This window comes from Malus domestica, chromosome 05, assembly GCF_042453785.1.
Source record: "Malus domestica chromosome 05, GDT2T_hap1".
In the NCBI taxonomy this organism is placed as follows: Eukaryota; Viridiplantae; Streptophyta; class Magnoliopsida; order Rosales; family Rosaceae; genus Malus; species Malus domestica.
This window is the reverse complement of record NC_091665.1, coordinates 10,173,227-10,189,381: the sequence shown is the minus strand read 5'-3', so window position 1 is coordinate 10,189,381 and position 16,155 is coordinate 10,173,227. Positions and strand designations below refer to the sequence as shown.

The window sequence follows — 16,155 nt, the reverse complement described above, 5'->3', positions numbered from 1 at the left end:
AATGGCTTTCATCATCAATATGGGTTTGATTATAATGAGACATTTAGTCCAGTTGTTAAGCCTGCCACTATCCGACTTGGTCTCAGTTTATACTCATGGGTGGTCCATTCGTCAACTTAATGTCAAAAATGCTTTTCTCCATGGCTATTTGCAAGAGGATGTGTTTATGGTCCCACCACGGGATTTATGGATCCTCAGCTCCCTCATCATGTTTGCAAATTACACAAAGCACTTTATAGCCTCAAATAAGCTCCACGTGCTTGGTTCCAGCGATTCAACACCTTTATTATTCATCAAGGCTTTGTTCGGAATCTTGCTGATCCCACCTTGTTCACTTTTCATCATGGTGCAACCCATCTTATTTTATTATTTTATGTTCATGATATTGTGCTCACTAGTAATGATTATGTGGCTCTTCAGCGATTCATGGATCCTTTGGGTCATGAGTTTGAGATTAAAGACCTTGGTCATTTTCATTACTTATTAGGACTCGAGGTTCGTCCTACTTCAGTTATTCTTCACTTATCTTAAACCAAGTTATTGATTTACTTAAGCGCACGAATATGATTGATTTTAAGCCCGACGACACTCATGTTGCTTCACGTGCTCAGTTGTCAAATCAGGATGACACACCACTATTAGATCCTATTGAATTTTGTCATATCTTGGGTTCTCTTCAATATCTCACTCTGACTCATCCAGATATTGCATATGCGGTTAATTACATCTCTCAGGTCATGTTTCGTCCTACACAGACACATCTCACTATTGTTATACGCATCTATGTTAAGGGCTCAAGGGAATAAGGTATATCCTTCCGTCGCTCTTCTGGTCCTTCTTTACTTCGTGGTGGTTCTGATGCTAATTAGGCCAAATGTCTAGACACTCGTCAGTCCACTCTAGGGTTTCTTATTTTTCATGGCCCGAATTTGATTTCTTAGAGTTCCACTAAATAACCAACCGGCTCTCAGCCTAGTGCAGAATTGGAATATCGTGCCTTGGCTCATGCTTGTGGCAAATCCGTCTGGTTATCTTATGTTCTTTGTGAGCTCCGCTTTCACTCGCATTATGATAATCAGAGTACTACTAACATGGCTGCCAACTCTGTCTTTCATGCTCAGGCGAAACATATTAAGCTTGATTATCACTTTGACTGTGAACGGGTGAAGATGGGTACTCACAAAGTCCAGTTTATCCCTTTTGTTAATCAGCCTGCGGATGTTCTCATTAAAGGGTTCTCCGAGCCTCGCTTTGCATTTCTTCGTTCCAAACTTATAGCTTCAAGACTGGCAAGTTTGAGGGGGCTGTTAGTGCAGGAGAATCCACTTAGTATTCTAATGGGCTAGGTTATGTAAACCCCTATGGGCTTAGGATTACTTGTACTCCAATTCAAGAGACTTGTATATATTTGTATCCTTGTGAGATTATCCATTCACTATGATTATAATTCTACAACAACTCTTAAGAACCATTTTCTTTAAAGTTCAAAAACTTGTTTAGTATGAAGTTCAAAATTGTTTTTAAACTACAATAAGAACTTTTAAATTCAACAGAGAGAAAGATGTGAGAGGGCAAAGAGAAAGATGAGGGAGAGGAGGAAAGAAAAAGAGGAGAAAGAAATATAATGACAACTTACCAACTCAACTACATTAACTTGTTTGTACATCTTTATGTTTTATAATGTTTACATCATCATTATTTGTTGAGAATAATGGATGCCTTCAAGTCACTGTTCAACAGTGACATCAAAATAATAGCACTAAAATGTAATTTTTTTTCTTCCTTAGTCATATTTGTTGTGAGAATTATTTATTTTCTAGAGTTTTTGAAAAGAAGAAGATTCAGTTTATATTATTTTTTAAAAGGTCATTGCTTCATAGTGAAATGAGAGTGAGAATGTTTTTAACAAATCAACTCATACATGTAAATTTAAAAGTTACAATTGCTTAGCACAAGTGTGTTTTCTTTTTTATTGAGTGTCTAAATTATCATTACTCATCGTTGATCATTTTTTTTCTCATATATATAATTAAAATGGAGAGTTTTTGACATTTGCATGTTTTTTTTAAAGTCATTGTTGGACAGTGAAATGAGAGCAAACTAAATAATTATTAAAAAATGTAATACATATTACAAAGGGAATTTTTTTTAATGTAATATGAACTTGTTCATATTTTTTTAATTTGTCATATAAACTAACATTTTAAGCAATTTGTCATACCAACTTTACAAAATCATTAATTTATCATCTCACCCCAACTCCGTTAAGTTTACCATCCAATATAAGTCATGTGACTCGCACATGACTTGTGTTTAGGGTTATTTAGGTCATTTTAAAATATCTTTCACAAGTTTTTTACTTTTCTTTAGTACAAACACTTAAATTTTTTACTTTTCGTTAGCGCATATGCATATACAACTTCATATATGGCACAAAATGTCAACATGTTTCTCATTTATAGAGCCCGTATGAAATTATGTCTTTGTGACATGCTAAAATGCAAACTCCCATTGGTGTATCATTACATATTTGGAATAACCATAAGAGAGTGCATTGCATGATCATTTCATTGATACCGTATCAAAAATATTGTTCCATTGCTTGAGAAACCCTACAATTTTTTGTTAGATACAAATTAATAAAGGGGAAGTAATGTATTAGAATGACCGAAATAAACTAAACACAAGTCATGTGTGAGGCACATGACTTATATTGGATGGAAAACTTAACAGAGTTAAGGAGAGATGACAAATTAATGATTTCAAAAAGTTGGTATAACAAATTGCTTAAAATTATATGACAAATTGAAAAACGCGTACAAGTTCATATGACATTTCAAAAGAATTTCCTATTACACATGGTGGTTTGGTATAGCAGTATAAGTGGTTGTTTTGCACATGGAGGTGTTGGGTTCAAACCCAATTGAAGGCATTTTTTAAAATTATGTGGTTGTTTTGCACATGGAGGTGTTGGGTTCAAACCCAATTGAAGGCATTTTTAAATTATATTTTTTTTTATTTATCGGAAAAGTTTGTTGGCCATCGATGTTGTCGAAAAATCTCATCAGCGGGTCGTTGAAAAAGGTAGTAGGATAAAGTTGCAGTTTTATAATTACTTTGAAGTATACTGTCCTTTTTTTTCTTTTATTAATTTTTTTCTTTTAAAAGGGAAAAAACTTGTAATGAAGCAAATGAGTCAAGGGTTGGCAATAAACCTCCTCAAGAAAGAGCCAAGGAGTTAAGTGTTGGCAATAAAACCATGTAGCAAGCAACCATGGTTGAACTGTTTGAAGAAGCCTTTGGGGAAGTAATCTTCCAAGACCATTGGAGCTCGCGGCTTCCAAGCCTTAAGCCTTTCTCTGCATGCCAGCTTTGTCATCCTTGCGGCTGCTCTTAGACAGGTCTTCTCAGTGTGGCGATGAGGGTTTCCTTCTTGCCATACACTCTTCATGTGAGCAACTTGCGGTTGCAGTTTTAGTACATTCTTTCATGTCACCAACGTCCATCCTTCATCATCATTGGTTGACAAGTTGTTAGGGAGGTCTAGGCCATTGAGGCTACTTGCTTCGTTCATGGGGTTTGTTTTTCCTGCATGAACAACTTCATGATTTACCTTTGACGACCATGGGTGAGGCTTAACTGGCGATGCATTGAGAGGCACATGATAAAAGGACCCAAACACGATGCTTGTTGTGTTTACCGTTACAACTTCCTCAAGGTCTAGCTCGATTCTTCCTTCCTAGGAAAGCTTCATGATCAACTTCTATAGCACAATGAACTTGCCCACTAGATGACTGACTATGCAATGGTACTTGCAATATTTTGGATCGTTAACTCGGTTCATTTCTTACGGTCGTTTACACTCGAGCAGCTCAAGCAAATCTTCCAACAGGACAACCACATCAGAGTTGGGGAATGGGCAGGTCTTTTCTTGGAGCTTTTTCAAGGTGCGCTTACGCCTCTCCTGGTCACGGGAATTATACTGACCGCCATTACCTTCTCGGTGGGTTTTCTCGCAGTTTTTTCCACCTTTGGCCTAAGACTTTATCCTTTTTATAGTCAGCAATTGGTTCTTTCTTCCCATGGTTGGTGATGCTCAATTCCATGTCATAGGTGTAGGTAGCCAACTCCTCGAAGGTCCGCGGCTTGATGCCTTGAAGAATGTATAGTAATCCCCAATGCATGCCTTGTACACACAGTTTTATCACAAAAGTCTCCGAGACCCTATCTTTGTAGTTGAGACTAAGAGTGCACCATCGCTTGATGTAATCAATGACTGGCTCATCTTTCCACTGCTTTGTACTTGTGAGCTCCATCATAATGACGGTGCGACAAGTATTGTAGAAATGGTTTAAGAATTCTACTCCCTTTGATCCCAACTATTGTTGGACTCGGGCACTAGGTTCGTGTACCAATCGAACGCATTCCTCTTCAGAGAGTAGACAAATTGCTTCACTAGATAGTCTTCTTCCGTCCTCACATTGTTTTTTGTCTCGAGGGACGTGTTGCTTTAGGTTCCTATTTCCATCAAACTACATGAACTTAGGTGGTTGGTACCCCATCGACATCTGTAAACCATCAATTTGCCTAGTAAGAAGTTCAACTAAATCGCCCAAGATGATTGCATATTAGAACAAATCAATATTAGGGAATTTGAAAGCTTCAAACAACTTAGTTCATGGAGCAAATATGAAAATATCTCCAAGTTCCTGAAACACTACAGGGATGCGGTAGTTTCAAAGCCATGTACATGCTAGGGATGAGATACTTCTTCCAAGATAAAAAGATAGAAGCTGAAATTGAGTCTCTAAAGATGACGATCTCAAAGGGTCATGAAGTAGCAACATATGTGTACAGTCTAATCTTGGTGTGCTACATGAGGATTCGAAGCATGAATGCCCCAAGATTTCGCATTCTCTCAATCGTCACAAATTAGGACGGTTGAGCGTAATGGACTATAGAGAGATGGTTCAATAGTGTTTTTTGGCTCTTTGGGTGGATAGGGAAGTAAGAGCTGGAATCCTGAAAGTTCATGATGACAATGTTGTGATGAAAGCATGCAAGGACTGTGGAAGTCCACAAGTTTCTTTCACATTTTGATCACATTGGGATTTCTTTAATCATGAAAAATTCAGTAGCTATAATTCCTGCAGATGGCACCAGGAAATAAGTACGTTTTATGATATATTATGGGGTAAAGATAGGTAGACTAAATTTGTTTCTTTTCGTTTAATTTTCTTGTAATATTAACGTTTAAATTCCAACACAACCTGGTCTTTTCCTTTACTTTTCTTCCTAATTATATGGCCTTTCTATTTTCCATTTTTTCTCCTAAAGATATACAAACACATACACAAGGAATATACAAGCACAAACACAATCTCTTAGCTTTGTCAAAGGAGTCTAAAAAAAAAGCCATAATTGCAAAAACAATCATCAATGAATGGTAGAAATATACGGCACCCAATGTGTCATAATTACCATGTATGCAAATGTGCAAATCAAATTATTAAGAGCCTATATCTAATTTATCTTATCACTAAACCTTATATCTACTTTATTTTATCACTAAGTCTTACGAAGTCATTTTGGCGGTAATTGCTTAAGAGAATCCCTAGGCCCATAGCATATAGTCTCACTCATGTCCTTTTTGCCATCATTTTTCCCACTCATGTCCTTTGGGCCATTCTGCCACCTAGGCACTCATAGTTCACCTATTAAAAGTACCCTTTGACACTACTCACTCCATAGATGCACACACAAACACCCATTGTATGATTTCATTTATGCTTAAAATAACATAACAAAAGTTTACTTACTCCAATTGAAAAGCCTTGTATTAAGAGAATTAATTAGGAAATTCTGGAGAAATTGTACATATCATGAGCATGACATGTGCATGACGTGCATATAATGTGTATCGATTGGGTTGTCCAAATTTTGCTAAACTTAATGCTAGGGTTTCGTGGCAATCATGACTGATGGTGTGCTTGCATGCTTGGGTTTTTTTAAATTATTTCGTTTGGTTATTGTGCCAGTTTGTGGTAAGGATAAGTTTAGTAGTTGTGCAGGTACATTAATTTACACACACTCTTATTTATATTATTAATTAAAACTAGATCCTTCTACTTGCCTAGAATTTGCTCAACCCAATATCAAAAGCTCGTGCACAACCCATTATCAAAAGCACATGCACACAATAAGTACACAATATGCACAAATGAATATCAAACAAACCATGAACAAAATTAATTCCAAAATACATGCAATTACACAACCCTAAAGTCTAATTCATTAATTTCCCCCAAATTAATTGTACAAAATAGTCAATTGCACCCAAAACCTTAAATTCCCAAATTGGGAAAACTTAAGTTCAAAGAATGAAAATTCAATTAAAAACGCCCCTATTTTAACTTATAGAAAAGTTTGGAAACTTGGCGTGGGTCGGAAGTTGGATAGGATTTTGGTCACGCTAGAGATAGGGTCGCGTGAGAGAGGTTTTTGAACAAGGAGTAAATGTTGACTAGGTTGGACAAAATAACCCATTTATATACGAGGGCAATTAGGGCATTTCCAGTTTTAAGAAAACCCTATTTCTATCATATTCTTGTGCATTCCTGTGCATGTTTTGTGCATATACTAAAAATCCTATTTGGTCCCAAGATTAAGGAAATGGCTCATATATGTCAATTTCCCTAAAGTGTATGTATCTAAATACTAGTACCTAGTTAAACACACCTAAATTATAGTACCTAGTTGAAAACCCCTAATCATAGATTCATAGTACCTAGTTGAACGCATCTACATATTAGTACTTGTTGAACACCCTAAACCATACCCTAAATCATAGTACCTAGTTGAACACACTTAAATCATAATACGTGTTGAACACCCCTAAACCATAGTTGCTAGTCGAATGGATCTAAATTATGGTACCTAACCGAATGTATCTACATTTTAGTACCTAATCGAATGTATCTAAATTGTAGTACCTAATCGAATATATCTATTGCATAAATGATAAACCCCAACTCCAAACTCAACAATTCATACACAAACAAAATGATAAAAACCCGATAATAAAATCAACCAACACAAAATAACAAAAAAAAAAAAACTAATAAATAAGAAATATCACAAGCACAATGCCACAAAAATGTTACTAAAGTTGAACCCATTCTCTTCGTTGCAAATCGTTGGAATCCACCTAGATACACAAGCCATATGCTATTCAAAACCATCAAAAAGAAAATAGAGACCTAAACTACAAATGATGAGGAAAAGGGGGAAAAATGTAATTAGTGGATGTGTGTGAAGAAATCAACCAATATATGGATGGTTGCTTCTCTTTTTCTAAGAAGAAGCCTAATCTCTAATTTCTTTGATGTTGCATCTTTAAATGCCGGATGCTAATTGTGAATTTGAAAAAAAAAATTCATTCAGATGTGAAACTGTTACAAACATTGTATTAAAGTGTGATTGTGTAAATCCTAAATTAGATTTGATACTAGTTATTCTTTCCTATTAGGACTTGCATTCCTTAGAAGAGAAGGATTCTTCCTTGCCTTATTACTATAAACAAAGGCACTACGGAGGGGGGATAACACATATCTATATAATTCTCTCTGATGCCGCACCTCCCTCTCTCCCTTGTCAGATAAAATAAGCCATAACACATTATCAGCACGCTTCTACCACTGCATTTAAGGAATCTGACATGGAAATTATTCGTCTTCAATCAAGGGAGTATTACGTTTCATATATTCTTAATTGATTAAACTTTGATTTTTTTTATTGATTCATATACTTTTATTGATCCAACTTAATTTTTTCTTGTGTTGAACGTGATACAAACTTTGGAGATGTAAAGCCGAAATTGAAGATACAACCCGTTCACAATGTCCATCACACAATCCAGGTTCTTCCACATCAACGATGCTTAGATATATTTTCAGCCTTGCTTGCATGAATCTTCACCATAATGCATGACCCAACTTTACGTTTTACGAATTTTATATTCTACATAAATTGCATATGCATTATAATCAAAATATTGCTATTATGTGAATTAAATATGTGTTAATAAAGAAAAATAAATAAAAAAAGGATGTTAAAACTCTAGAACTCGTAATGGGCTTAGATGCCCTAGTCTACTTTAGATTGGGCATGATCTACACATCCCATGGCCAAAAAAAAAAAAAACAAATATTACGGTTTTAAATCTAGGCGAGCAACGGATTCCAACCGCCTAGCCCTAACCAGCCAAGTCGCCAGCTTGCCAGGCCAACAACCTGAGCTGCTTGAAGCAAGCCAAGCCACAAAGCCATGATGGCTTCTACACCTAGAACCCACCCCCGCCACCTTCCATGGCATCGTCACCATCGAAACCAACTCAAGCGTGGCCTGCAGCCATGCCCAGCCATTGTGGCTGCCTCCCCAATGACCTGAAGTCGTCTCAATCTTGGTTTTTGGCCATGATTCACATAAATCTCACCGGATTTTGAAAAATGGATTTTCAAATCCGAAGGTTCCATAGGTTTGTAGATGTCAAATTCTTCAACACTCTGTCACTAGACTAGTTTCTCCAATAAACTCTGACTCGAAAAGCCATCTCTGATCTCGAACACAGTTGCTAGTAGTGGCTACATTAGGTTTTCTTCCCCGGTGACCATATCCACCATACGCTAAGTTGTTCTTGAATTAACCCAAAACCTTATGGGCTTTGCTTGTTACGGCCTGCAACAAAACAAATTTTTGTTTTTATTTTTCGGCTTACCTGCAGCAGCCTTATTGTCTTTCCTTGCTCAGCATGCATGACACAAGCCCGTAGGGCTATGGAGTCTCAGTGCACTAAGAAGCACACGATCATAACCCCACGTGGCTGTGGTGCTCACTTACACCGCACCACACCGTTTCCAAGTCTTTTGCTGGTGCATTCGTGCATATAAAGCACAAGATCGCTGGATCATGCCCAATTTTAGGCTTGCGTCCTGCCGCTTGGCCTGTGACCATTCTAACCCATTTTTCTGGGCTTGGACCCTATTCTTTTTCACGGTTTTTAAAAGTCCATTAGGGCTTTGGTCCAATGCTTTGGACCACCAATTATATTGCCTATTTTTTTGGCCTTATGGGTTTTCATTTTTTCGCCCGAACTTTCATTTTTGGCCCAAAGTGCAAATAATTTATTCAATTATAATCATAGACCTCGAAGACCTACTTATATATATTTGTTGCATATTTTTGTATATATATGCATTTGTTTGTAGGTACTATGAACCTGAAGTTCATAAACTTTTCTCGAAAATAATTAATTGAATGGATTTAAGTTTTCAAACTTTTATGCATATGATTGGTTCATTTAATTTTACTCTAGGTATAACTAGTGGGAAAGTTAGTTGTCTGGCATATAATGTAACCACGTACACCGTTTTACGTGAACGCATCTATTTCACTAATTTTAAGAATGCACTTCTAACAACCCTCTCAAGTTCATCCAACCTAATCGAAAGATATAGAAAGGCCTGTATAATGTTGTCCAATGACACTATTTTGACCATTCAAGAGACACTTTATTCTCCACGTTCTGGAAGAACATTGTTGAGCATTAAAGATATTCGAGACAATAATTTGACAATAACTACCATGCTGAAACCTATGTAGAAGACGAGGTTGAATTTCTGTGCATCACTTTCTATGAATATGGCCAAAAACGTATTTTAAAGAAGATGGACGAATCCCGAGTGGTTTGTATACTATAACCATACGCCTTATAGAGAGCCACTATGTGGCCGGTCTTACCTCATGGACTATACTCAAAATTTCTCTTTGGCATGATTGTTTAGGGCACCCTAAACGAACATCAATGTGCCGTATCTTCAAATCTTCACATGGGCATCCACTAACTCGAAGTTTACGTTTGATCTAGGGAATCGCATGTCAAACCTACTCTATAGGAAAGCTTATCATTAAGCCTTCTTATGACAAGATTCGTTTGAATCCTCCTACTTTTCTACAAATGATTTAGGGGAGATTTATGGACCAATTCAACCTCCATATGGACCATTTAAATACTTGATGGTATTGGTTGATGCTTCCACACGTTGGTCACACATGTGCTTATTGTCCACAATACGATGCTTTCTCCACACTGGTGTTTCAAGTTATCAAGCTTAGGGATCAACACCCTAATTATCCTATCAAATCTATTCGATTGGATAATGTTGGAGAATTCACATCTAAAACTTTTGATGACTATTGCATGTCGGCTGGGTTGAAGTTGAACATCATGTACCCCATGTTCATACCCAGAACGGCCTGGTAGGGGCATTCATTAAGCGCTTACAAGTGATTGCTCGATGATTGGTCATATGTACCAAGCTCCCGATTACTACTTAGGGCCATGCAATTTTGCACAAAACCATGTTGGTCCTCTTGAGGCCTATTGCGATCCAATCATATAACGCCCATCAGTTGGTTACCAGGTAAGAACTTGGCATATCGCATTTATGGGTTTTTGGTTTTGCAGTCTATATGCCAATTTGGCCACCTTTACGTACAAAAATAGGGCCTCAGCGAAGGGGGAATCTATGTCGGATATGATTCTCCTTCAATTGCTCGTTACTTAAAACCTTTGACAGGCAATCGTATTACTGTTCGTTTCACGAATTGTCACTTCTATAAGGCAGTATTCCCATCGTTAGGGGGAGATAAGAACATCCCCATTCCTAAAGAACGACGTGAATTATCGTGGATGACTCCCACTTTATCTTATGTAGATCCCCACACCACTCAATCTAAAACTAAAATGCAACGCATATTAGATCTTCAGAGCATGCTAGATGCTTTCATAGATTTAGCACGAATGACAAGATCAAATATTCCAGCTGCAAATATGCCTGCAAAGATGGATGTACCAAATGTACGACGGACTTCCCTCCTAGAGGTCTAGGATGTCAATTTGGCTGATCCATGTATATTAGCGACTAGCCAATCCTTTTCCCCTACACAAAAACGCGGTAGACTTCTTGGTTCAAATGATTTACATCCTTGAAAGAGGAATCCCATGGCACAGGTCACTGAGCCTACTGTGAATCTGACTATTGACTACTCATTCTATCCAACTTATGAGGAAATACTAGATTACGGAAGTGTCATTGAAGAGACGAATCCACCTCCTGAGAACCATGAAATTTCAGTCTATCATACTAGTTTGGATGATATTTGGTGTAGAAATGAGATGATAATTGACGATGCATTAGCATATGCAATAGCTACTGAGATCATGTTGTGTGATGGAATTAAACCCCATTTTGTCGATGAATGTCGACGTAGAACTGATTAGTCAAACTAGAATCAAGCAATCTAAGTCAAACTCAATTCGCTTGCGAAACATAAGGTGTTTTGAACTGTAGCTCTTACTCCTCCATATATGAAGCCTGTGGGCTACAAGTGGGTTTTCGTTCGGAAGCGTAATGAGAAGAAAGAAATTGTGCATTACAAAGCTCGTCTTGTTGTACAAAGATTTTCACAACGCCTCGAGATTAACTATGACGAAACTTATTCTCCCGTTATGGATGTAATTACTTTCACTACCTTATCAGTTTGGTAATTTTTGAAAATTTGAGTATACATCTTATGGACATAGTAACTGCGTATCTCTATGCAAATCTTGATATGAAAATTTATATGAAAGTTCCCGAATGACCTACTTTGACTGGATCAAATAGTTCTAAACCTTGGAACACACTCTTAATTTGGCTGAGTCGTTCACTATATGGTTTGAAGCATTCTAGAATAATGTGGTATAACTATCTGAGTGAGTATTTGACTAGTTAGGAATATGTGAACAACGAACTATGCCTTTGCGTGTTCATTCAGAATTCACATTTCAATTTTGCGACTGTTGCAGTTTTTGTTAGTGACATGAATCTCATTGGAACTCTTGAAGAGCTCAAGAAAACTGCCACTCACCTGAAGTCGAAATTTGAGATGAAAGATTTAGGAAAGACTCGATATCGTCTATGTCTCGAGATAGAGCACTGTTCAGATGGAATCTTAGTACATCAATTGAACTACACCTATAAGGTGTTGCACCACTTTAACGAGGATAAAGTGAAGCTTTCGAGCACTCTTATGGTCGTACAATCACTAGATGCAAAATGAGATCCCTTCTGTTCAAAGGAGGATGAAGAAGAGATTTTGGAACCTAAAGTTCCTTATCTAAGTGTTATAGGCGTTTTATTGTACTTAACTCAATGCATTAAACACGACATGTCATTTGTTGTTAATCTTTTGGCCAAATATAGTAATGCAAGACACGTAGATACTAGATTGGTGTTAATGACATCTTCTGTTACCTTAAGGGTACTAAGGATCTGGGCTTGTTCTATCCCTATGGATCCTCAAGTGATGCCACAACCCCTCTTCATTCTTGAGTCGATTCTCGCCTTGTTGGTTATATCGATGCAGGTTACTTATTTGACTCGCACAAAGCATACTCTTAAACGAGTTACGTCTTTACCGTTAGAGGCACCGCAATATCGTGGAGATCAACTAAATAGACTTTAGTTGCCACTTCATCTAACCATGCTGAAATACTCACCTTACACGAAGCTACTTGGGAATGCTTTTGGCTGGGAGCAGTTGTGGACCACATTTGAAGCTCTTGCGATCTTTACCCCGTTGTTGACGTCCCCATAACATTCTACGAAGATAACGCAACATGCATCGAACAACTCAAGAAGGGTTACATCAAAGGAGACAACACCAAACACATTGAGCCGAAGTTCTTCTTCTCACATCAACAACAAGAGCATCAGAAGATTGAAGTCACGCAATTTCGTTCACAAGACAACCTGGTGGACCTCTTCACAAAATCACTATTGAAAGTGATGTTTCAGAAGCTTGTTCAACGAATAGGTATGCGTAAACTTTTTGAGTTGTAACATTGTTAGTTCTCTTTGAAATTATGTCAAACTTAGGGGGAATATACTGGCTTGATCTTACTATCATCTTTTCCCCTACGACTAGGAGCAATTTTCCCTTTGGGTTTTTGCTACCTGACGAGGTTTTGATGAGGCACCAACCTTGGGTTGATCATATCCTTGATGATGTCCCGTAGACATTTAATTTGACTTTGCATTTTCGCACACACTTTTCCTTGAACTATGGGTTTTGTCCCTACTTGGGTTTTTCCATAGCCATTGGGTTTTTTGTGAGACTTAGTTTCATATGCAAGTTCCTTCTTTTGTTTGAGACTAGCGTGTTCTCAGAATCAGTGCCGATGAGTCGGCTTCCTCAACTCCACAAGATGCCGAATCTACTTGAGTATATACACACTGAGGGGGGTGTTATAAACATTGTATTAAAATGTGATTGCGTAAATTCTAGATTAGATTTGATAATAATTATTCTTCCCTATCAGGACTTGTATTCCTTATAGGAGAATGATTCTTCTCTCCCTTATTACTGTAAATAAAGGCATTGTATAGAGGGAATAACACATCCTCTACACAACCCTACAAACACATATCTCTCTACTGCAACGCCTCCCTCTCTCCCTTGTCAGATAAAATAAGCCACAACAGAAACCTTTTAATAGCAATATTTAGGGATAATATAGGAAGACAAAACATAGTAAAGTTACATCTAAGAAATTAAATATGATGTGGATTATAAATGATTTGGACACGAGTCAAATGATTAAAATTAGTTTTTAATCTTACTCACTGTATTTATCTAAAAGTAATCATTTTTAAGGACTAAATCTAGTTTTCTATTTACTGAATATGATTTAACAAGTAGACAGGTCAAAGTAAACAAAATGTAATAATAGTATTATAAAATCAACTTTGTCTAGAATCATATATATAGCCATGTATTTTCCTTTTCTGTAGCGTGCAACGTGACCTAGTCCTCCACTGAAATATATGACGTCCAATGATCACCTGGTAGAATGCATGAAAACGTGATATTTTAGACATTAATTTAGTTTTTCTTTCCTTGGTGCTACCTTGAATGCGCCTTTCAATCAATTGTGGAAGCTTTCTCTCAAGAACGAGTCCCATAAGTACGTGATTAATTTCAAGGCTTATTATATTGTGCTGGTAAGACTTTCAACTCTCGGCGTATAATTTAGAAACTTTCTATATATATGTATATGGAGTGCGTTCTTGGATGGAACAATTAAAACCCAGCGATTGAGTCTCATAATCCAACATGTTCATCTCCAAATCAATCCCTCTGTGTCTCTTAGTCCTATGTCTTTACCACCATTCAGCCATTGGTGCTTCCCCACTTTCCCATTCTTGTTTCAGCCCTGAAAACTACACTGCCAATAGTCCCTATGGTGCTAACTTAAACTTACTCTTCAATCTTTTATACACCAAAGTTCCTCCTACTGGCTTTGCCCTTGATTCGACTGGCCATGGCCAAAACCTAGTCCACGGCATGGCTCTATGCCGTGGTGATGTCTCAGAAAAAAACTGCAATACTTGCGTGGCTGACGCCGGTAAAGAGCTCCGTCAACGGTGTGCTTATAGCAAAGGAGCCGTTATTTGGTACGATCACTGCCTCTTAAAGTACTCGGATGTGAGCTTCTTTGGACAGATTGATTATGCGACTAGGTTCTCTATGTCGAACGTCCGAGAAGTAGATCAGAATGGAACACTATTCAATGAGAAAGTTAAAGAGTTGTTAAGCGAGTTATCTAATGAAGCTTCTGATGCTAATCCAAAGCTTTATGCTACCGGTGAGCTACAACTCGATACAGTCACAACGTTGTATGGTATTGCTCAATGCACAAGGGACCTCTCTGGCGTTAATTGTAAGAAGTGTCTTGATGGTGCAATAAGTGAACTGCCTAACTGTTGCGGTGCAAAACTAGGTGGTCGTGTTGTTGGTGGGAGTTGCAATGTTGGTTTTGAACTATATCCCATTGTTGGTACTTAGATCATAATTGTTATAAATATGAAGTATTTTCTATTTATTTTTATAATGTAATCAACTTATTCATGTATTAATACCTTACAAATAAATGAAGTTCTGATATGGGGAATGTTTTTTTTCTTTGAAATGTAATATGTGGGGAATGTTAAACAAATTAAAGAACAACAACAACAACAACAACAACAACAACAACAACAAAGCCTTTTCCCACTAAGTGGGGTCGGCTATATGAATCCTAGAACGCCATTGCGCTCGGTTTTGTGTCATGTCCTCCGTTAGATCCAAGTACTCTAAGTCTTTTCTTAGAGTCTCTTCCAAAGTTTTCCTAGGTCTTCCTCTACCCCTTCGGCCCTGAACCTCTGTCCCGTAGTCACATCTTCGAACCGGAGCGTCAGTCGGCCTTCTTTGCACATGTCCAAATCACCAGAGCTGATTTTCTCTCATCTTTCCTACAATTTCGGCTACTCCTACTGTACCTCGGATATCCTCATTCCCAATCTTATCCTTTCTCGTGTGCCCACACATCCCACGAAGCATCCTCATCTCCGCTACACCCATTTTGTGTACGTGTTGATGCTTCACCACCCAACATTCTCTGCCATACAACATCGCTGGCCTTATTGCCGTCCTATAAAATTTTCCCTTGAGCTTCAGTGGCCTACGACGGTCACACAACACGCCGGATGCACTCTTTCCATCCAGCTCGTATTCTATGGTTGAGATCTCCATCTAATTCTCCGTTCTCTTGCAAGATAGATCATAGGTAACGAAAACGGTCGCTTTTTGTGATCTTCGCTAGATTGCTCCGGTCATTGGTGTGGATAAGTATATAAATGGATAGAGATAGGAAAGCAAACACAAGATGTACGTGGTTCACCCAGATTGGCTACGTCCACGGAATAGAAGAGTTCTCATTAATTGTGAAGGGTTTACACAAGTACATAGGTTCAAGCTCTCCTTTAGTGAGTACGAGTGAATGATTTAGTACAAATGACATTAGGAAATATTGTGGGAGAATGATCTCGTAATCACGAAACTTCTAAGTATCGGAGTGTGGTGTCGTCTTGACTTGCCTTATCTGTCTCATAGGTAGATGTGGCATCTTCTCTGGAAGTACTCTTCCTCCATCCAGGGGTGGTATCTTTAACTGGTGGAGATGCACAAGGTAATGTATCAATTTCACTTGAAGCTTACTTGTAGTTTCAGGCT

General features: G+C 37.8%; 1 protein-coding gene across 1 annotated transcript; it reads left to right on the top strand.

The window, feature by feature from the left end:
- Positions 1-14,176: 14,176 nt before the first annotated feature.
- Positions 14,177-15,067, top strand: LOC103405269 (antimicrobial ginkbilobin-2-like protein). The gene has a single exon (XM_008344244.4). The coding sequence runs from the start codon at positions 14,218-14,220 to the stop codon at positions 14,947-14,949; it is 732 nt and encodes a 243-aa protein (XP_008342466.2). The 5' UTR covers positions 14,177-14,217; the 3' UTR covers positions 14,950-15,067.
- Positions 15,068-16,155: the final 1,088 nt, after the last annotated feature.